The sequence below is a fragment of the Amblyomma mixtum genome, chromosome 3 (genome assembly GCF_055824585.1).
Source record: "Amblyomma mixtum isolate Tamu chromosome 3, ASM5582458v1, whole genome shotgun sequence".
NCBI lineage: Eukaryota > Metazoa > Arthropoda > Arachnida > Ixodida > Ixodidae > Amblyomma > Amblyomma mixtum.
Window position 1 is genome coordinate 126,214,133 of NC_143014.1, and position 22,797 is coordinate 126,236,929.

The 22,797-nt window shown below is 44.4% G+C and overlaps 1 protein-coding gene across 2 annotated transcripts; it reads right to left on the reverse strand.

Annotated features, from left to right (window-relative positions):
- LOC149351764 (uncharacterized) lies at positions 1-21,439 on the reverse strand. Of its 2 annotated transcripts, XM_089581099.1 has the most exons (6): positions 21,216-21,439; positions 21,013-21,081; positions 18,301-18,370; positions 8,422-8,498; positions 6,133-6,271; positions 1-691 (listed from the first exon to the last, which is right to left on the reverse strand). In XM_089581099.1, the coding sequence occupies exons 1-5, from the start codon at positions 21,362-21,364 to the stop codon at positions 6,163-6,165; spliced, it is 474 nt and encodes a 157-aa protein (XP_089437225.1). In that variant the 5' UTR covers positions 21,365-21,439; the 3' UTR covers positions 1-691; positions 6,133-6,162. The 2 variants fall into 2 exon arrangements, with proteins under 2 accessions (XP_089437225.1, XP_089437224.1); XM_089581098.1 differs by lacking the exon at positions 1-691 and having other exon boundaries at positions 3,710-6,271.
- Positions 21,440-22,797: the final 1,358 nt, after the last annotated feature.

Below are 22,797 nucleotides of genomic sequence, written 5' to 3' on the forward strand. Positions count from 1 at the left end.
TAGTGCGAGCCTTTCTGCTACACAAGAAAGCTGCATAAAAAATTTAATTAGAATAAAGGCCATAAAGATGAAGAAAAAGTGTCTTGAAAGCTTCCAATACATTATTTGCTTTATCACAATAGCAGAGACTGGCAACTTGCGAAGCGTGTTGCTGTGCCTAGCATTTCATGATATATTAGGAAGATGAACATGGAAAAAGAACTAGGTTTCAAGTTTATAACGAATTTTCAGAAATTAGCTTCCACAGCAGATGTAAGGATCATCCACTCTTAAGGTGAACATGCGAGTATCTGGCCACACTCTTCAAAGCGCCAGTGCATTCGTCCCGGCTGCACTTCAAAGGAAAGTGGCAGGCAACGTGAAGCACCGCATTCAGGTCCTGTTGTGTCTGTACAGTTTTGCTTTGATGCCTGGTCGCGTTGTTGAACTCACAGGCACTCCTAACAGCACAGCCACACACTTGCATGTTCACCTTAAGAGGGGATCACCCTGTACATAGCACTGAGGCAAATGAAGTTTTGCACTGATCAGTGAAGGCATAAACAGAGTGTAAGAAATCAACAGGCACCAAGAAAAAATACTCAAGAAAGACTTAGAAGGGCTCAGTGCCAGGTTTTCAGGTAGCATTGCTTGCAGTATGGAGGTGAGCATTTTCATAGTAGAGAATCCAGTAGAATATTGATGTTGACTTCTGCATATTAACCCTTTCGCTGTCGGGTGTTTCTGCCCGTGACGCACCCCCAGTGTCGCACACTTCCGGGATGATGGTCCCGCTGTTTCAACGTCAGAATCTGACGATGCGGAACTCGCCTCTTCCTTGGATGAGACGCTGTCAGAGTCCGAATCCGAGCTCGGCTCGTATTTAGAATCTGAAGAGCCACCGCTCCAATGCGCAGGCGCGGTCAGCCATATCCGAAAGTAACCGCGTGCAGCGGGGGTGTGCTTTCAGTGGCCCGCAAAACGGAGAGAAATGGGACGCTGTGTAATAGAGATGAGAGAGGGAGATGGAAAAAGGCTAAAACAAAGTTGAGGGGCTTTGCTTTTGCTGCTGCCAGCCGCAAGCGAGGGTGCGGCGAGAGAGCGAAAGCAGCGATCAAGTCATGTGTCAGTCTCTTTGACTCTCGGAGTGGCAACGGCGCGCGCCCTTGAACTTGAAGCGCCGTAGCTCACACGCCGACAGAAGAAAAATAAAAACCTGCAAAACAGCGGCAGATGGCAGAACAACCCTTGGAACCATAACCACGCGCGCGCGTCATGATCCGGCGAACGCGGAGCGACCGTGCCATTCAGCAAAGAGAGAGGGGTGGGATGCCAGTCGCTCCGTACTCTTCAATACACGTACCAAAACAGTAAGGGGCGAAAATACGAACTTGTAGGAAGATTCAACAGATGGCGCAGCTAGTCCAAGAGCGTCAGCCTTGTGCTCAAGCGCGAAATTTTGAACGCACGATAGAGAACGTACCGGTACGTCAGTGACACTGTGGGGGGGAAGCGCGAAAACGTACCGGTACGTCCGTGACAGTGAAAGGGTTAAAAATGAAACTTCTATCAATAGAGACTGAAATAAACATCTTTGTAGCAGGATATACAGTTACACATGACATATGCCAACTTTAACACAAAGGACTTCCTTATGAAGCATGTCCATTTTAAGAACTGCGCCAGAAGGTTCAAAATTTGAAGTATAAACTAGCACAGCTCACTGGTTAAACTTGCCAACTTGCATGAACAAGAGGTCAGACAATATGAGCAGCAGACTTTAAGAACATAAAATAATGACAATCCCCATTTCCCAGAAGTAATTAGAAAATATACCATGTTTAATGTGCAGCTGTGAACCTGCCAATGCTGGACGTATTTCAAAGCGATACTTTGCATGCCACTGCCAAGCAAACATGGCCTCAAGAACACGAGAACTGGAATGATTCTCAATTCGTACCAGCCATAAAGCACATTTTGGTGAGTAGCTTAGCATAGCCTTTACCCTTATCTTTTATCTTTCAGACACCATGCTCCTTCAAGGCATTTTGACATCACACACTTTAACAGTAGGTTGTCTGATCCTAATGCCAGCCAGAGCTCTTAACTGCTTATTTCAGATGACATCTTTTTTTCTGCTTTACTCATGAAGCTTACTGACGCTTTGCAAGCATGAAGAGTACAAAACCAAGAGACATGGTTTTGTGCATAGTAAAGAAGGGAATGCCGCAGATTCATTCAAATGGCAATGCTTTGTGTGCTGAGAATTGCACTTACAATGAAGTGAAACAGATTCTAAAACAGCAAAAACCAAAAATATTGATTGGCAGAAAAGTTAAGTTACAGGGAGAAATTGAAGCCCTACATTGCTGGCAGCCACTTTTGTTGCCATCAGTCTTGGACCTCTACTGTTTGACATGCATTTAAAGTTGCACTACCTGGAACCCATGGTGGTGTCAGCAGGTGTGAATATATTTTTTGTATTTGTTTTGCAACAGTAACCCAGTGCTCATTCATGCAGTGTTGATGTAAACCTTTTCCACCATGAACGTCTGTTGAAATCCTCTCCTTTTGTATGAACTCTGAATAAAAACGTGTCTAGACCCTCCCTAGACAACAACATTTTTCTGATGTTTTGGAAAAGTTGACAGGCATCCTCCCAAAACAGGTGTTGAAATTGTACCAAGGAGACATTTCACGTCGGATCGCTTGGGAAACCTAACATCTGCAGCGACAGGGCATATCCATTAGCATCTATTATGTCCATCTACAAAGTCTCAACACTATTACTCTGATTCAAGCCTCAGGCTCACAGGCATTCTTGGATAATGGGCATGTGTCCATGCATGACTTGCATATATTTGCCAGACAAACACATGAAATAATGCCAGTAGCTAATTCCACTCAAATCATGAGTGGCCAACATACTCCACGCAAAACTTGAAATTTCAACTTTAATAGGCCACAATAACTAGACAGGCTAAACGCTGCTTGTTGTGGTCTGAAAATGGGCTGCAGCGTCTCATATAAACGCCTGATAACAAATAAAGCCCAATTAGCTTCGGTAGCTGCAAATGGGGACCAGACAGAATAAAGGCATATTTATTTTCTTAAAGGTGCACTGAAGAGGAATCTGAACTCGTCTTTTTGCCGCGGGAACTCGATCTACACGTTCCTAGCATTCTTAGAAACTGCGACTTATTGCCGGTGTGGCCGATTTTCCTAATTAAATCGAATTAACGTCCGGCTCCCGCCTTTATTTTTTTAATTCTGCCTCGTACGATGGGCGGAGTCGACCGACGCGGGGAGTGCCTTTCAGCCAGTCCCGTGGCGGCTTGCCGCCCTGCCATCGGCGGAGTAATACGTAGTAGTCCGTAGAAGCAAATAGTCCGCGCGTATTTTTATTTCTGCGGGCTTATTTTGCGGTTATATTATCTGCAAATGAAACTATTTATTCACGGAAACCTAAAAAACAAAATGAAGCGAAAGCAAAGCCTCCGCGCAGCTGGCTGAAAGGCACTCCCCGCGTCGGTCGACTCTGCGCACCGTACGAGGCAGAATTAAAAAAAAAAAGGCGGGAGCCGGACGTTAATTCGATTTAATTAGTGAAATCGGCCACACAGGGCAATAAGTCAAGGTTTCTAAGAATGCTCGGAATGTGTAGATTGAGTTCCCGCGGCAAAAAGACGAGTTCGGATTTCTCTTCAGTGCACCTTTAAGGGCTCGTGTTTTAAGTAGTTAAACAGATAGCTCACATTTCTTTGAACTATGTTCAGGAAGAAAACTGTAACAGTAGCAATTTACTTGGAGATGTCTTTAATAACGCCAAAACATAAAGGCAAGTGGCAGCACCTTGAGACATACCCAACTAAAATGCAATAAGGAAATGAACCATACTCTGCCCATCCAGGGCCATGCTGCTCTACTGGCTTCCAGGCACACGTGATGTCAGAAAACAACTTCAAACAAAAATGCCTCTCACTTACGTCAGCACCTAAGAGCAAGAGGAACTGAAAGTTGCATTTACTACACACTAACTGAGCAAGCAACAGGCTGGCTAAGTGTGAACGCAACCGACTACACACACACACAAATAACACAGCACAGAACACTGCGGCAAGAAACTGGCAAAGCAAACACCAACAGGTGGAGTCATCCCGCGAATGCTCGGCTGACAATGTGAAACTTATCACATTGGTACACCTAGCTGCAGTAGCTTAATGTCTTCATGCAGATTGAAAAAGCCTGCAAGGCACTTGCTGTATACTGATTGAGATAATTTCTGCACTTTAATTACACTGAATTATCTAACAGTAAATTTACTTTAACATTGGAAATTATTGAACAGGAAGCTTTTTTGCAAAGATGACCTCAAAGTGGCTTTGCAGGGCTTATTTACATTGACTTGTGTTCACTCTGGCTCATGAAGACTCATCAAGTCTCAGAGTTTTCATCTAAGCCTAAATCAGAAGATTTGCTATCTAGTTCCTGGTAGAGTAGATGAGGCGGTATCAAATTCTGGCATGTCTGTGGTGCATCAGAGGTTTGTGAGTCAATGTGATCACTAGCTGCGTTCACCTCAGTACCCAGTGAAATCACAGTGTGCACAGTTGAAAGTGGCTATGATGTGACAATATGACATATGTGCACAGCTGAAATTGAGGCTCCATACCATGGGCTTATCGGAAGAACTAGATAGAAATAAAAATGAAGAATTTCATGTTGGTACTCTTTTAACCCCCTTTTTTTTTTCACAGAAGAGGAGTTTAGCTCTCCAAAAATTCACATGTAGAGTGTACAGAAGACAAGCACCACTCATCCAAAATAGCCTGACTTAACAATGCAGTCCTGAAGCTGGCTTGAGCTTGACTGTTACACTGCACTTGCCACAAACATCACCAGGTGGTGCACAGAGCTTGCAGAGAAAAAACTGCATGCATACAGACTTGTTTTGCCATTGCACTTAACACTCTGCACAGGGAATGCAATGCTGCCAAAAGCTGAAGCTTGTACATTTTCTGCAACGTGTGGAAAAATTGGATAACGAATGGAGTTTGAAGAAAGAAAATTCTTCGAACATTAGCTCTTGTTTCTTCATCCGGTCATTGCCTTAGCTACAGATAGCCCACATGGGATGAGCGAATAATTTTTTTACGTTGCATGAAAAAAAAAAAAAAGTGATTCAGAAACCTCTGCATCATTTTTCAAATGAAAATGACATGAAACTGCCCTCTCACTTTGAACAGTCGTGAATAGAAACCACGAGTCTCAAAAAAAAAAAAAAAAAAGATAAGAGCACAGCGTCTTTAAAGAGAAAGAGTGCATATCCTTAGTAAAAACTGCCCCCCTACCACCATTCAATTCCCTTTGCTGGCTCTCCTGGTGTCAGATTCCACCCAGATGAGGGTGCCAGAGTGAAAAAATATTTTCTTCAGTTTTTTAACAAAGAGCTGATTGATCCCATATAGTTACTGAGGCCAGCTGCTATGCAATACAGTTTCTATGGGTGCACCAGCACAACTGGTCTCACAAAAGCTTGGTGGCTTAATAATAACGGTTTATACACTGGTCACCTTGAAAGGAGTGATCAAGAAGCCTTATGATAAGTACTACCAGTCAAAACGAGAGGTCCTGTCCTGAGATGGCCTATCACTTGATGAGATCTGTTAACAGCTTTCAGGCACTTCATATGTGTCGGAGCAAGACGTGCCAGTTCATGAGAGCCTGCTTTGTTTCAAGGGCGGACTTTCTCGGAAACAACATAAACATACACCCTTGAAATGCGTTGGTTTTAGACTAAAGTTTCTCACCAGTGTGAGCGTCCAGTAGATATGTTTGGAATATTACTCTGTACATGGAAAAAAGTACTTAAAATGTTAGCCAAGATGAACGTCTCGTAACCTATGGGGTTGTGTCTCTCAACGGTCCACTGTTGAACAAATACTGCGCTGCGACAGTGAAAAATGATTACAACTGCCAGGAGCTTACTGAGGCACTTCTTGCATGCAAGACTTATGTCTGTGGAATGGCCACATCTCGTCTGAAGGCAATGCCAAACATGGCAACTCCGGAAAGGTCAGTTAGAGGCATACAGGAGAGGAAAAGTTGTGGCCTTTTTGGGCACTACAAATACTGCCAGGAACCCTAAGTTACCTGTTAAAAACACGTCATCACCTCATGTCATCACTCATCATGCATGTCATCACCTAGGTCTACAACAATGCAAGAAGATCTCCCTGGAGATTCCTGTCCCTTTTCCGGTCCATATTGGAGCAGAAGTTTTTCATACAACCTGCATGTAACAATAAAAATAAATAAATATGCATGCAAGTGAAGTCTGGCTCACTCAAATGCTACCACAACTCAAGCACATCCGCTGCATAAGAGTAGCCTGTACAGAATGAGCAAGATAGGACGTTAAGAATTCAATCCCTCTTGGTCTAACAGCCAGGAGGGTTAGAACTGTTAGTGCTGCTTTGGTACATTCGAATCTGTAATTTTTACGTTTTATGGGGTTTAATGTCCCAAAGCAACCAAAGCTATGAGGGATACCGTAGGGGAAGGCTCCAGATAATTTCGGCCACCTGGGGTTCTTTAACGTGCACTGACATCGCACAGCACACGGGCCTCTTAGCATTTCACCTCCAACGAAATGCGACCGCCATGGCTGGGATCGAACCCGCATCTTTCAGGTTAGCAGCAGAGTGCTGTAACCACTGAGCCACTGCGACGGCCTTGGATCTGTCAATATATCTGCTTTGTTGCTTTTGCTTTGTCAGCTTTGTTTCCTTCATCACTCGTGTTTAATGCTGGAATTATAGCTGTAATTCTTGGTTGTTATGCACTGTGCTTTTTTGCTTCGCTTTTTCATTCCTTAAATCTAAGCATCCATTTTTATCTCAGTGCTTATGCCTTCCTTAGTACTAGTGACTATTCATTTGTGCTTTTGGTCGTAAGTCCTTAATATCATGACTACCCTCTACTTCATTCTAGTTATTCCACCTGGAGTCTTGATTTAGTTCACACTATGTCATATATACACAGTAACCGCTAGGATGAAAAAAAGCCAAGAAAAATGTTCAATAGAAGTTGATTATGATCATAACTTAAAAGAAAAAATGAGTGTCTTGCATTTCAACTGCACATCAGTGTACAATGTGACTAAGGAGAGACAGAGAGCAACCAAAAGCAGACGGAAAGAAAGCAAAACAGAAAATGCAAAAGCCCCAAAATTAGGTAGAACTGTTACAGGCTTAAAGCCAGCTTGCAGACAAAATGGAAAAGTACCTATTACAGCTGTGCTTGGACAATCAGACTTACTGCTTCAGGAATGCTTGTATTGTTTGCCCTCCTCAAAGGCAAAGGCAAGGCAACGATAGCAGTATAGACCACTCCATGCCAACATTGCTAAACATCGCAAATATGATGAGCAAATACGCTTCGTAGGTGCAACAAAGTGACATGTTTCTGCTAGCTGTTTCAGCTTCCATACAGAACATGTGCCTGCTCATAACTGTACATAATGCTTCATTCAAAAACGACCACTGCATTCATGAAAGACATGCCTGACACATTCAAACATGAATTCCAAAGAAACAGCCACACAGTGAAAGGCAGCAGGAGGGGCTTTAAGTGAGCAAAGCAGATTCTCAAACCTATAGAACACCTGCCTCACACGAAAACTCCTCGGCCCACAGCAAGGTGCACGCGTTTCCTGGTACCGTCCGTCTCAAAAGCTTTCAAATGAAAAAAAAAAAAAAAAACCAACCTGTGTTGGACAACCATTTGACTTTGCTGCAATTACTTTATTTACAGATACTGTGCAACTAGAGCCAATTTAGCCTCAGTAAAATTTAATTTAAGTAGACTTTTAAAGCTGTATGTTTGGACCTAATTTGGAGAGCTTGACCCCTTTCTTTATGTCTCATGTAGCATACGCCCACATTCCTGCTTCCTGAACTTCATCCGAGGTGGCAAGTCAAGAGATAGTAAAAACACACACACACACACACACACACACACACACACACACACACACACACACACATGCACGCACACACGTGCGTGCACACACGCACACACACACGTGCAAGCATGCACACACAAAAAGAAGCTGTCTATCAATAATAATGAAAAACAAACAGCAGCAGTTGCATTCAAAGACAAGCAGAAAGCAACTAAAAAGGAGAGTGCAGACTCTGGTGCAATGCATGTTCGAGATGGCACAGTCCCTGACATGTAGGAGCAGAGAATATACCGCCACTGAAAGAGGAATCTGTGGTGTGCTCTGCTGCCTCAAAACATGAAGTGCGTTCCGCGTTTCTTCAACTTAGACAGTGGAAAGAAATTAGAAGGCCGAGGACCTTTCTTTGGTTTGAAAAACTGGTCATGCAGAGCGTGAATGTGCACATGGCACACAAGTCCAGTCAAAAATGCACTTACGCCCTTCCCCTCTCATTGCACTGCTCCATCTCCTCTCTCTTTCTCTTCGTCTGCAGCAGCAAGGCTCGATAATATTTCTGAAAAGGTGCATAAAAATAGCAAGCTATAAAAACAACAAGCGAACATTACACCCATAAAAGACAATAGGAGCCAAGCTGCAAACTGACTTGAGACATGTCAGTCAACTTGCATGCAGACTGCAGGCACTGAGTTCTAGAAGCCAATTTATCAATGATTAAATGGCTATTCTGGGAGTTTTATGAGGTTTGCATAATTTAGTAAAACTATTCTTGCAACACTTCCCCTTCATTCTGATTTCCATCAAATTACACATCCACGTGATGTTCTGTTCCCGCACAAATTAATTTTAAAAGTAGGCCACATTGAGACCTCCATTCAGGTGATTTCTATGGGCAGCACTGGTACAACATCGAGCTTTTCGTGAAATATAACAGAACCTTGTCAGCTTGCATGCTGGAGTCGGATGAAGAAAATATGTCATAAACGAATTCCAAAAGTTGAATCACACAAGTCAACCCTGCTCAAAAGTCACACTGAGGAACCACATTAAGAATGAAGTTGTTAATCTGTAACAGAAGAAATATATTGCAGGAAATAGTATGCTCTAACAATATGCAGCTCACATTCAAAATAGTTCTACAATTGGAGACAAAACAGCAATAACCAACTTTGTACAGAGGCACAACATCCACTGTTTCCCAAACCAAGAGCAATCCACTTGGTTCTAATGAGACTTGCTGAATATCACAAGGAATGTGCCTATGCTCACAGCACATTTCCTTAAAGCTAAGCATAAAGAACGCCTGGGCCAGTGGCAATATGTGGCTTCAATTCAGGCAGTAGTTTAAACACCCCTTCGTATGTCACCAAAATGGCAGACACAGCAGGTAAGTTATAGTTCCATGGAGCTGTGTCTACAGTAGCTATTGGTGGGTGCTGAAAATATAGACTGCAAACAGCTATTGAGGCAATTAACTTTGTCAACATTGTTAGTAATGTAGTCTAGTTGAATAGTTCTTGTCATAGCAGAAGAGAGCATTCTTTCGTTTCATTTAGACTTAAATTTAAATAATTATTTTGGATTATCTTCACCGTTATACCCTAATGACAAGTGGAAGTCAAGCTTCAGCTTCGGCCTAGCTTGTTTGCCAAGTGCCTGTAAAGTATAAAATAACTCGTCTTTCCAAGATACCTAATATATATAAAGACAAAATCTTGAAAAGCATACAAGAGTGAAAAGTATGCACTGAGAGTAATTGATTAGCATGCATTTCATATTGATCTGATAAGACATGATATGCGAGCGCTTTTCTGCAGAAATTGAGTTTGCAGTTTTTGAGCATAACTGACATTTCTGAGCAAGCTGCAAGACAGAGTCATAGCTTAAACAATGATAGACAAAGGATGAACCAAAGAGCACACAGTGCAAGCACTGACTCACACCTGGCCTTTTTTTTCGAAGTAATTTCACTTAAAGTTAGGGGTCGGAGTTTTCGGTTTATATTTAAAAAAATTTGCCAGACTTTCTCGGTGCTTAATTCACAACATTATTTTTGTTTTCTTTTTGCCAATATTATTTTCTATGAACAAATAAATGTTTTGTTTTTTTCCCGTTGATATAATGTGGCAAACCCTGTGCGGTTAAAAGTCACTTGGAGTTTATCTTGGCCAATTTTCCACTACAAGCAGTCAGTTTATCAGTTATTAACATAAAAAATTGTTGCATGCAGAAGTGTGCTCGTAGAACAAAATGCTACCTCCTTTAAAAAGTAACGGAAGTGATGGAACTCGGACAAAACTACAAGTGCAAGTTTACTTTTAAAACCGAACTGTAATGATATTGTTGGATTGTTGTGCTGGGATGACCAAGAACGCGAGGCATCACACGGTCTCCATGTTGACAGCAGCAATGGAAATGCTCTTGAACTGTCATGGTAGCCAGAACACGACACTTTTTCGTTAAACTTATCCATGGTTTGGCACTGATTTTTTTTTTTTCATGCCCTGAAGAAATCTACCTGGCCAAGTAAAGGCTCTGAGGGGGTTATGACAGTGAATGCACAGCATCAAGCTAGCAGACAATGTTTGGCGAGGAGTTGGAGCCTACCTTTCTGCACAGGCGTACAAGGCAGCAGGGCAATGCTTGAAAATACATAACTGTGTTGCTTAATCCGATGTTACCACCCTCTCACCATACCCCTGCCTTCTGCACTTGAGAGGAACACAGCTCTGGAGTTAGAGTAGTGCCAGTAGGACACTCGGCAAGAGACAAATACTATATACTAGTGATGACTATTAGTATGTCGCCGCGGTGGCTCAGTGGTTAAGGTTCTCGGCTGCTGACCTGAAAAACGCGGGTTCGATCCCGGCTGCGGCGGTCACATTTCGATGGAGGCGAAATGCTAGGGGCCTGTGTACTGTGCGATGTCAGTGCACGTTAAAGGACCCCAGGTGGTCGAAATTTCCGGAGCCTTTCACTACGGCGTCCCTCATAGCCTGAGTCGCTTTGGGATGTTTAACCCCCATAAACCAAACTAGTGATCACTATGGATTTGCACTGAAGGCTAACTTGTGCAAGTCACAATATACGCCGTATGCTGCTCCAATGGTTTGAACGGAAGCACTGCTGCCGATATGTAGCACAGCACAGAGCTGTTCCATAGTGGAAGAGTTTGGCCTTTCTTCGATATCGCAGCTCTGTCGCCGACGGCGACACGCCTTCTACTTCAATTCATGTGCGCCATGCGGAAAAGCAACGAATAGCCTCAGAAGGAGCGCCACAGCAACTCTGAGAGCGGGGAACGACGTGGCCGCCATATTTACTTCCCGCGGAAGCAGTCTTCATAGACCTGCTGCTGCATTTTCTTTCAGCGCTGATTTTCGATTTCTTCTGCATGGCTGGCTGGCGAGGAATGGGTTGCTGCTGTGCTATGAGATGCACTAACTGCAGTTCGGAAAGATTTCGCTTGTTTAAACTCCATAGAGAAAAGAAAAGAAGGTGCATTTGTATATGTAAAAGCCCACGCAACAACTGGACACCGAGTGACTGCACCAAACTTCGCGATTTGCGAACCGCTGCTTTTTTTTCATGGAGTCAGTGCTGCACATAAGGGCAGTGCTGCACATACTCACCGTCAAATATACAGGGTGTTTCAGCGAACACTTTCAAAAATTAATGAAAATATTGGGTTCAATATAGCAAAAAAATAGGTGTAGGATCACACTCTCTGCCCCGGCGGACACAATATGCTGCGAAACCCCTTTAATTATCCAGGTAATTAACAAAAAACCCACTAATTAACTTTTTAATTATCGTAGCTGGGTAGTTAGTCCCAAATGGGAGTTTGATGCCATGAACAAGACGATGTCCTATCAGTTTTTGAAACGAAGAAAAACTCAATTACTAGAGCCCTGCACCGTGAAGAAATCGATGCTTTTTCCCGCACGTGACCGAAACTGAGCGCACAAGGAGCACTGGAAGTATGGCGTAAGTGAAGCGTCCGTTGGTGACGTATCGTAATCAATGCAGCATCCAATTCAAAACGTGTGTGCTAACCTTCCTCGGTAGAGAACCTCGGCGCTAAGCTTAGACCGCGGCCGGCGTCATTGTCTGCTTCATTGCTCGGAATAAGGAAAATTATAGTCATCGTCAGTTATGGGAACGTCGATTTTGAGAGCCCTGATGGGTGCATCTGCAGGCGTTTATTAGAGCACAGCTCTTTGGGGCCCGTTTCTGCGTTTTGCAGTGTCGCCGTTGTCCATTGTAACCAGCAGTGGACACCGCAGCGCTGAAGCCATAGGCTGTCGCCGTTCATTGTGTCCATTGGCGTTGGCATTGACAACGTTTTACACTCCAATCATTTTAAGGAAAGCAAGTGCGCATAACTGGCTTCCTGGGTCAGTGGATGCCTGAATCGCGCTTATAGGTACATGGGGTGATGAGAGAGAGATGCGGGCTGCATGCATTAGCGCTGACAACGGTGAGTGAACTCTCGCGATCAACCATTACCTGCCACCTGCCAGGGTGGAAGGATGGGTGGGGACTTTAATGTACGTATAAAGACAAAAAAAGAATTTCTTACCACTTACGTGGGAGAACATCCCATTCCTCTCGCTCGTAACGCCTCCCATGGCTGTGACCACAAAGCTTCCTTCATGACAATCAAGAACTGTGAGTGGAGTGTTTTTTGAAGAAGGAATATGTGTGAAAAATAACAAGTTGTCTGTAACTGTACACACATGCCTTGCTCGAATTCTTTGCCTCAGTCTATCGAAAAGCTGAAACAGCTGATGAGCTGCGCTCAAATTTCGCATTAGGAAGTAACGTAATCGTTGGCAATTTTTTTTTTGTGTGTGTGCGCCACTTCTGGTATGGCTGCCCGACGGGCTCGTTTTTGTGTGTCATCATGAATTCATTTACTCACTAGGTTGATCATCTGTTTTCTTATAATCGCTGTGCATCAGGAACCCCGTCCGAAAAAGAAAAGCCTTGACAGCGTGGAAAGGAGAGCTTGTGCGGCAGTCACTGTATGCTATCGGGCAGTTGTTCTTGCGGGTGTCGTAGCATGTGTTAGCTTCAGTTTCCCAATATAGCACAGTCATTTGCATTTCAGGTGCTTAACTTGGAGCTGCGCGTGGGACAAGGCCATTGCAGTGCCAGTGTTTCAAATCGCTTGAATGTGTGGAAGTGCCGCCTAGGATGAAAACATCATGCTGCATTATGCGAATTGTGGGAATGGCCACGACAGCGCAACCCAAATACTCCACTGCCGAGAAGGTGGACATTTTGATCGCTTATGTGAGCGCGCAAATGGACATGGAGTTGGCATCCAGACTGTATGCTGCCAAACATCCTGGTCGTCATGTGCAGACTCGTCCGACGTTCGTATCAATATTTAATCGATTTAAGTCTACTGGATCAGTTCATGTTCAGAAAAGGAAGAGACCACGGAGCGCAACCGACGATTCTGACATTGATGTCCTTGCATACGTTTCTGTCAGGTCAGAAGCAAGTGTCAGGGGAATCGCCAACGCGTATGGAGCCAGCCTGGCATCAGTTTGGAGGTCACTATCAAGACACAGCTACCACACCTATCACATGTGTCTTCACCAGGAACTGACACCGAATGACCTTCAGAAATGGCTCGATTTTTGTAGCTGGTGCCTAATTAAATGTGATGAATGTAGTGTTGTGTGTTACGGTTTCAACTAGCATCTGTACTCCAACCTACATGGACATCACCCCGTGCAAGGAATGCTGGGTGTGTGCGTCCGGCGAAGGAAGCCGGTGGTGTGACCGTGATAGCAGTGATGTAATCTGTATTAATCGAAAGGAATAAATGCTGGCAAGATGTTACAATGAAGACCCGGAATTCCTGCACAAAGTGCTTTGGACAGACGAGGCCCAATTTTGCAGGGACTCCAATGCCAACTTGCACAATGCGCATTATTGGTGCAACAAGAACCCATACTGGCTACACCAACACAAGCACCAAGTAAGATGGTCAGCAAATATTTGGTGTGGCATTTACGATAGCCGTATTATCAGTCCTTACTTCATCGACGGAAACCTCACTGGGAAAAAGTACACAGACTGCGTCCTAAAAGGCGGCTTCTCTGAATTTGTCTAAGAGCTACCACTAGCCGGGTTGAAAAAAAATGTGGTTATAGCATGACGGAGCCCCGCCACATTTTTTCGTCCCGTGGTGCAATTCCTATTAAGTTTTGACAACTGTCCTTACCTGCTTCAGCTGCTCATGACACAAACCAGTAATCGTCTGCGCCGAGATCAATGAACTGAAAGCCATCAGCGCCGGGTTGCTGCCAAAGGGCGGTAGTGGCATCGCCCTTTGGCATCATCAAAGGACCCACGCACTTTGCAACGCTCGCCACGGCACCTTTCGCGTTGTGGCGCTTTCCCTTGCAGACAATAGATGGCGCAACCATCGCCCCTCTACAAAAACTCAACGTTGGTGCTTTTTGGTTCCTGAATCTCGGCGCAGACAATTACAGGTTTGTTTCGTGTGCGGCCGTACCAGGTAAGTACCGTTGTCAAATTTACCACCGAGACAAAAGTTACTGTAATACCCAAGCTCTGTGTGCAGTTTCACTCCAAATGGGGCAGCAGTTGAGGCGTTCACGATAAGGAAGCGCAGTGCAGTACATTTGGAGTCAATTTTTTTTTTTTTGCTCAGCGTGGGGTGTGAATTGGGGGGGTCGATGCACAAGCGGTGATTTACAGTACATATTGCTCATTATGACCTTTGCAGTTTTTTAGGATGTGTTCGTGAAATCTCTGCGTAATTTGCACGCCCCTTTTTTGAAGCCTTAATTTAAAGAAAAAAATGCATAAATTATGTAAGTAAATATGCTAAGTGATGATATTTTAGTGTCTGGATGCTCTCTTGAAGAGCATGGCCACCGGCTTTGCCTCGTGCTAAAACCACTGAGGGAGGCCAGACTTACTTCGAACAGAAGTGCGTGATCGGAATAACAAGATTAAAGTTTTTTGGACACATATGATCAGAGTCAGGCATTACAGCAGACCCTGATAAGGCGGAGCCAGTCAAGGGCATCACTTGCCCAAAGAATCCTTCAGAAGTTCGAAGCTTGTTGGGGATGTTAAACTACAACAGCTGATTCATCCAACACTTGGCTAAGGTATAGAACCACGTTGCGCATTGGCATGAGAAAAAACAAACTTAAGTAACCAGGAAAGAAAACCAGGTGCTGGACAATGTTAAGAAGTGGGTGCCATCAATTGCTTGACTATTATGATGATAGCAAAGAATCCCGCCTCATCACAGATGGAGGACCAGCAAGGGATAGGCGCAATGCTAATGCAAGAGAGAAAAGCCTAGCATCCTCGCATACTATAGGCAAGCATTGACTCCTACAGAGAGGCGTTATCTTGAAATAGACAAGGAAATGCTGGCAGTAGTGTCGGTGGTAGAACATTGCAGAGTGCACTTGGCTGGAGGAAGCTTTGTAATTGAGATGAATCCCAAACCACTCTTCTCCATCCTCCAGAACCCCAGTGAAAAGTTATCGACCAGATCAGAGAGTCTAAACCTATGACTCCAAGAGTATAACTACAAAGTAGAACACATGTCAGGAAAAGCGAATTCGGCATACTGTCAAGATATGCTAAGGATGCAAACACAGAAACCATAAGATGTGAAACCACCTGAGAATATCTACTCGTCTTTAGTATGTCAGCCATACCAAAAGACACGACAATGACTAAAGTGGAAAGATCTTTGAGGATGACCAATGATGCAGCGACTGAAGAGGGCCATCCACAAAAAAACAGGAAAGCACTGGACAAAATGCGGTAAACACCTGCTATGAAGCCTTTTGCCCAGGTTCATCAGGAAATTACTGTCAGCGACTGCATCATCTTAAGCGGAACCAGACTAATCCTTCCAAAGAAACCTCACGCCTAAGCAATGAGCACAGGTGTGCATAGAGGACACGTGGGTATAGTCGGAACAAAACAACTTATCAGAGAAAATGACTGGTTTTCCGGACTGGAAAAAAAGTAGAAGCTGCTATAAAGAACTGCTGTGCATGCCAGAGCACTGACTCAGCTGAAAGACCACCACTGCTGAACATGACCGATCTCCCAAAAACAGGACCTTGGCAGGCGTTAGGGTCTTGGCAGACTTTGCAGGTTTCTTTCTGGGTGTAATGTGCTACCTCCTGGAAAACGTAGATGAATATTCCAGACTTCCTATGGTTGCTGCACTAACAAAGAGTAACATCCAAAATGCTCGCCGTATCTGCCACTCTTGGTGTGCCAATGAAGATCAAAACTGGCAATGGCCCACCACTTCTCAGTTTAGAGTTTACGAACATGACAGCAACTGGAATCAAGCATCACAGACTAACTCTAGTGTGCCCTAAAGCCAATGCAGAAGCAGAGAGGTTCATCCAGAACATAAAGAAAGTAGCGAGAAAGGCCACAGTAGAGAGGGAACAATGAAAAACAAGGGTACAAGAGTACTTAATTACCAAGCAACACCACAGGGAACAAATGGGTTGTCCCCAGCAGAGCTTCTCTTTGAACACAAAATCAAAGCAAAGCTTTGCCAAGCAAACCAAAATCCAAGCCAATCAGGCTATTCATGAAGGTAATGACGACTTCCTGAGATGGAGAGACAAGCTCACAAAAGAAGACATGAAGACATACGTGGACAAAAGATGTCTCACTACCCTACAATCACTTCAGAAAGGCGACTTCGTCCTCAGACAATGTCAAGCAATGCAGACTCGCGAGCAGCCGTATGATCCAGACCCTTACGTGGTAACACGTGTGCAATGATCAGCGATAACGGCATCGAGATGTGGCAAAAAAGTCACAAGAAACTCTTTAGGTTTAGGTTTATGTTAATGGGGGTTTTATGACCCAAAGCGACTCAGGCTATGAGGGACGTTGTAGTGAAGGGCTCTGGAAATTTTGACCACCTGGGGTTTTTTAATGTGCACTGATGTCGCACAGTATACGGGCCTCCAGAATTTCGCCTCCACTGAAATTCGACCGCCGCAGCCGGGATCAAACCTGCATCTTTTGGGTCAGCAGCCGTGCGTCATAACCACTGAGCCACCACGGTGGGCCCACACAAGAAACTGTTTTTTTTTTTTTTTAAGAAGATCAAAAAGCGAAGTGAACCCTAGCAAGCAAAAAATGACTCCTATACAGCGAGGCATATATCACTGGAAAGCCATGTAGCTGCACCCAAAGTGGGCAACACTCCCTCGCAGGCACCTGTATACGAATGCCGGCCAGAAAAACGAGAACTGAAATATAGGCATGTCTCCAGGACTACATAGTAGAGAGGCATTGATCAAGGATGGATGCAAGCCCCTTTTAAAATGCAGAAAGGAAATGTAGCGTATTGTGCCATTCAGAAAGGACACTACACACCAAGCAGAGATCGACCTCACCAACCGTGGTACATGAAACCCTAAACCAGGGAATTGGAATAATGAAGCCAGGCGGCCAGAAAGTCAGATGAAAACAAGAAATGGATGTTTTGCGAATACAGTCTGAAATGATGCAGGTGCGCGAGAATAAACCAAATGAACGTGATCTGAGTGTCATCCCTTTGGATTAGCCCAAAAGACAGTACACATACACAAACATTTCAATAGTATCCTCTCGGCCCAGATAAGGTGCCATCAGAAGAACAAACAGCCATAGCTGCAAGAGACAGGCATGGCAACATGGTGATGGCAGTACAGTGCATGCCAAGTCTGCTTCCAGCATGTTAGTGGTACATTCAAGGGTTGAGAAAAAAAAAACTCACACTGGCTGCACTTATGTGCAGTTGCTGCCTCTGGAACCCAGCACCCATTGTTGGTTGTTTTTTTGTATTACAGCACACTGCTCAACTTGTCAAGACAACCTGGCAAACTCTATACATGCACTGGCATCAACACTTTGGCCATATCACATGCACATCTTCTTGACTCCCACTGGTTAATTTTGCAGTAAAAGAGAGTGCGCGAATGGTGAACGGAAAGGCAGGGAGGTTAACTAGGTGATGCCCAGTACGCTACAATACATGTGGGAAGGGGGACGAAGTGAGAGATAGAAAGGGGAAAGAGGAAGGAAGATCACTTTTCCACATGTCTGCAGTGGCGAAAGCTTGAATGCAGTACACGGCAGAAAACTTGAATGCACTAAATTTCATTACTCAAGGCAGCTACAACATCTCCAAGCCTCTGTGAGCTAAATTTTAGCCCAACTATACATGAGGCATGCTTTTTCTATCAGAATGACCCCGATCCTTTAAATGCTCTGAAATGCAAAACATGGCAAGTTATATTATAAACACCAACAGAAGGCCTGCTCACCTCACATTCTTCCAGTTTCCAAGGGTCAAGCACCCGGAGCTGAAAGGCCCTGTTTAGCATCTGCATGATGCTAAGAGAAAAGAAATGACAACTCAATAAGAAGGCTAAACTTTTCAAGCAGGTAAACTATAAAGAAGACAAACAAGCAGAGTGAAGTCTAACAAGAGACTTATTTCTATGTGTGAGAAAACATTGATAACTCAACATGTTTGGTTGTATTTGTTACGATGACACAGCTGCCTACTTACAATGGTGATATGACGTGTTATAAACGAGAAAATGAAGCAGCAATTTTAATGCAAGTTAAATTACGGGGCTGCAGTTATTTATATTCCATGCCTTCATTTTGGTGAGGCATGTTTTGTTGATTACAACTTGCAAAAACTGAAGGAACTGAATGAAGATGAAAAGCAACACCAATAAGTGTCTATGTTTAAGCACAAAGCCATATGTCTTGGATGAAAATGAGAACTGTTGCAAAGTCACACCAACTGAAAAAGAAAACATAAATGATTCACTGTCAGGGTAGTGCCGACTACAGACGTTAAAATAACCATCTTCAGTTCTTAATTTCAGCCGTTGCATGGGTAAAACAGCAACCAGCTTGGACTTGGACAGTCCAAGGACTGCAAGCATAAAAGTCTCCACAGTGAAACAATTGTTGCTTTGTGCTATTTTGCATACTAAGTGGGCATGCAATGAAATAGCACCAATACAAAGCTTTCCACAGCTGTCGCAGCAGCATAAATGCCCAATTATTTGCATGCACACTGAAGCTGATCCCGAGTTGACACACTGCAGAGGGAAGAAGCGTTATATCATGCCAGCAGGCACCCTTGGTACCTGGCGACAGCGATGAAAGGTGTGCTCGGGCTCTCGGGTCCTGTGTGCTTGCACGGCAATTTCATGCTACAAGCAGCAGCCCCATGTTCCGTAACTAAACCAGTGTTGGCCCTTTCTCAACCAATACAACAATAAACACAATGTCAGCAACCAGAAAGCCAACAGCTTTAAATACACCAAGAGTCATTCAACACTAATGGGTAATCTGAAAACTTTCAATAAGCATGCTTTTTGAAACATGCCACGACTTCTGAAATGAAACGGCAAATATTATGACAACCTACATACTTCTTTCATCCCATGACACGGTCCCTGGTTGTTCCCATATTAAAAGGAAGATCGTGAATCATTCATGACGACATGGCTTCAACTTGATAAGAGCAACAGGTGCTTCAACAGTCCCCTGGATTTTTAAGATTATGGTAGTGAATTGTGGCTTGAAAGGTGATGGCAGCAAACATGACTCCCACAGCTGTGACATCCACTTTTGCAGATAGCACAACATTAAGTAATATGCTGACTTTTTTTACAGTCTGTGCTGAGGGATAAATGAATCAAAGCTTTCTTCTCAACTGTGTTCACATCTATGAGGACCTGCCCAGAAGAGGAATTCCATGCAGAATAAATAAGAAACAGTTCCCACGAAAAAAAATTAAACTGGCAACTCTTGGAAGTCCACACTGCCCTTGCAATTGCTGCAATCAAAACAGAAAACTTCAGTAAAATTAGACATTGTTTGAAAGCAAGGTTTTCTATACTGATGTGAGCAGGCTGAATGGATAGTCAAGAATGTCGCATGGGAAGTGGAAAAGCAAAACTTTACTGTTCATGCCTTTATTATCACACTGTGCTAATATAATAGCACTTTTTGGCAACTTGCAAAGACAAGATGAGCAGTAAGAAACAAAGATGGCGTTTACTAAATAAACAAGACACCGAACGTCCCAGCTAGATGTGTGGAGTAGTGCAAAAAATGCGACCATTGGAAGAAGCACACCGACTGACCATACCATCACACTCCTGCTACAGCCAACATTTGGCTGCCTGTAGTATGCAAAATAAATAAATGGTCGGCATTGGTACGTACGTGGAGTTAAACGTCCTCAAGCTGCATATTGGCTATTCGAAATGCTGTTGTGGTGGGCTCCCGGATCAGTTTAGACCACGAGGGGTTCTTTAACGTGCATTGATATCGCATATCACGCATTGAACACGGGCGTTTTCGCAGTTCGCCTCCAGCGAAATGTGTCTGCCGCAGCCGGGATTCGATTCCGCGTACTTGGGCTCAGCAGCCGGGCGGCGCGGGTTAGAGTAAATAAAATACTTTACAGCAGTAACTAAAGTTTCAGTGCGAGACAGCTGTTCACAATGACGGTCCGTAACTGATTAGCAGTAATTTCTCACAGGAACATGACAAATATGCAGTAAGAAGCTAGCTACACAAACAGTAGGTTTAGGATGTCACAGATTCCGCTCGCGCTACAACGTCAACAAGAACGTTGCTCGGAGGGAAGTAGAGAAGAGGCAGTGCGCGCACAAACAGAAATACAGAAAATATAGCACTGCAGAAATGATTTAAAATTTGGGCAGTAAACAGTGTACAAGCTAGCTTCTGAAAAGTCTGCATTCAACCTTCTCACTGTAAATATACTGCACGTCATTTTAAAGCACTCTATTAGGAAGTACGCTACTGCTCGGCAGTTCAAACTAGACAAATTAGACATGAAAAAATTCAGAAGTCATAGTCTCCAAATTCTCGCCAGCTTATAACACCGTTGGAAGAACCAGTCTGCCAAAAATACTCGTGTTTTCCCTGCATAAACTCTCCCCCGCAAGTCGGCTGCGATACGCCTTTGAACAAATGCTTACGATTCGTAGGTTTCGAGAAGCATGACCTTGGTCTCTGCGCTGGTGTCCGGGTATGACTGCAGCACTTTCCTAGTTTCAAGACAAGAAAAACAAGAGACGGAAATGAGCACAACGCATCTCCAACAGAACTCGTCGTTTTGCATTTGACGGCTCGGAGCAAATGCTTCGCATTATTCAGGCTCGACGCATTTCGCCTCGCTTACCCAATCGCCCGGAGCAGCAAGGTTCGACATTCTTGTTTCACTTCAACAGATACTTGTTGGTCCTTGTCCACTGACGTTTCCAACCAAACTATCTTTTTGAAAGGGTTTGCGGGCTTCGTGGGCGACGAGCCTTGCCCACTCTCATCCATGCTGTCGAAACGGTCGCAGAACACCAAAACCGCCACAACCACCAAAACAACGGTCACCCACAAACTTCCCGCCAATACGAGCTCTCCTTCCGTGTTCCGGCAGGTCGGCAGCACCATGCTCGGGAGTTTGAATTATTTTTTGCGTTTCCTCACATTAATTTTTTTCCTGAAGAAAAAAAAAGTTAATATATAGTCACCAATTTATGAATCCGTCAGTTGTTCTCACCCTCATAGCGTTGCTATAGCGACGGTGACGTGTCTCGACGCGTCGTCTGCTTTCCATGGCGCCGTGACTCCAAGGCCGTTCGCGGTGCTAGCGTGCGCTTCTGCTTGAGCAGCGCCAGGGGATCAGCTTCCACGGCAGCGTTAACGAATGTGCACGTAGGTGGCGAGTGCTGCCGGATCGCAGGGATGGCTTTGTGAACACAACACTGACGAAGGTCTACGCAGAGTCCTCCCCGCTTCTCGGAACCTCTGCGCTAGCACTTATTTTGTTTCCATTTGCATTTTTTTTTTTTGCGAAGAGCAGGCATTCCGCTGCTGCTGCCCTCCAGCACTGCACGCTACAAAGCAGGAACTTTGGAAAATAAATAATCTCTACCCTTTGTGTACCTCGTAAGAGCTGTTGTAGCAATAGAGGATATTCAAAATTCCGCAAGTGCGCTTTCCCACATAACAATGTTGCCCCAAACAAGATGGCCGACGTCGCTATAAAGGAACTACGTGGGCTACAGGACAGGCGCTAAAGGTGTGGATAGAATGTAAGAACCGTATTTTGGAAGAATCTAACAAAAAACCAGTCTTTCTTGCTTTGTTTCAGCTGGAAATGCATGGTCAGCCATCTTGTTTGGGACAACTTTGTTATGCGGAAAAGCGCACTTGCGGAATTTTGAATATCCCCTATTCGAACACCTGTCGCACGCATTGGAGGCGAAACGCAAAATGGACTTAAGCGGTAACCGCATGAGGCGATATTCCTTCGCGATGCGTCGCGCGATGACGACGCCGTCGCCCACCGCTGTCGCTGGCGCAAACTAACGCAAACCGCACGAAGCGACGGGACTCAGCGTCGGAGAGGCGCGTTTTCACTGTTGCTCGACTGCTGCCACTTCAGCGTTCAGTCATTTTGCGTTAATTAACGCGTAGAACAACGTTCCTAAGGCTCCACACAAGATAAAACACAATAAAAACATTGACAAAAATATATGTCGGCAATAATTTTATTTTTGTCTAATACGCAGTCACGTGACATAGAAACGCGCATGCATTTTTTCCTTCCTTCATGAGCGCGCGCTCTTTCCGTCTGCTGCCGCCTCCCCAGCGTCTTTGTCCGCCATGGAACGCCGACGGAAACTCGCAATGTCTGTCTTTCTACTATCCCCTCCCCTCTTTCTTTTCACTCCTACACACTGCCGCTGCCCCAGCTCAGGTGG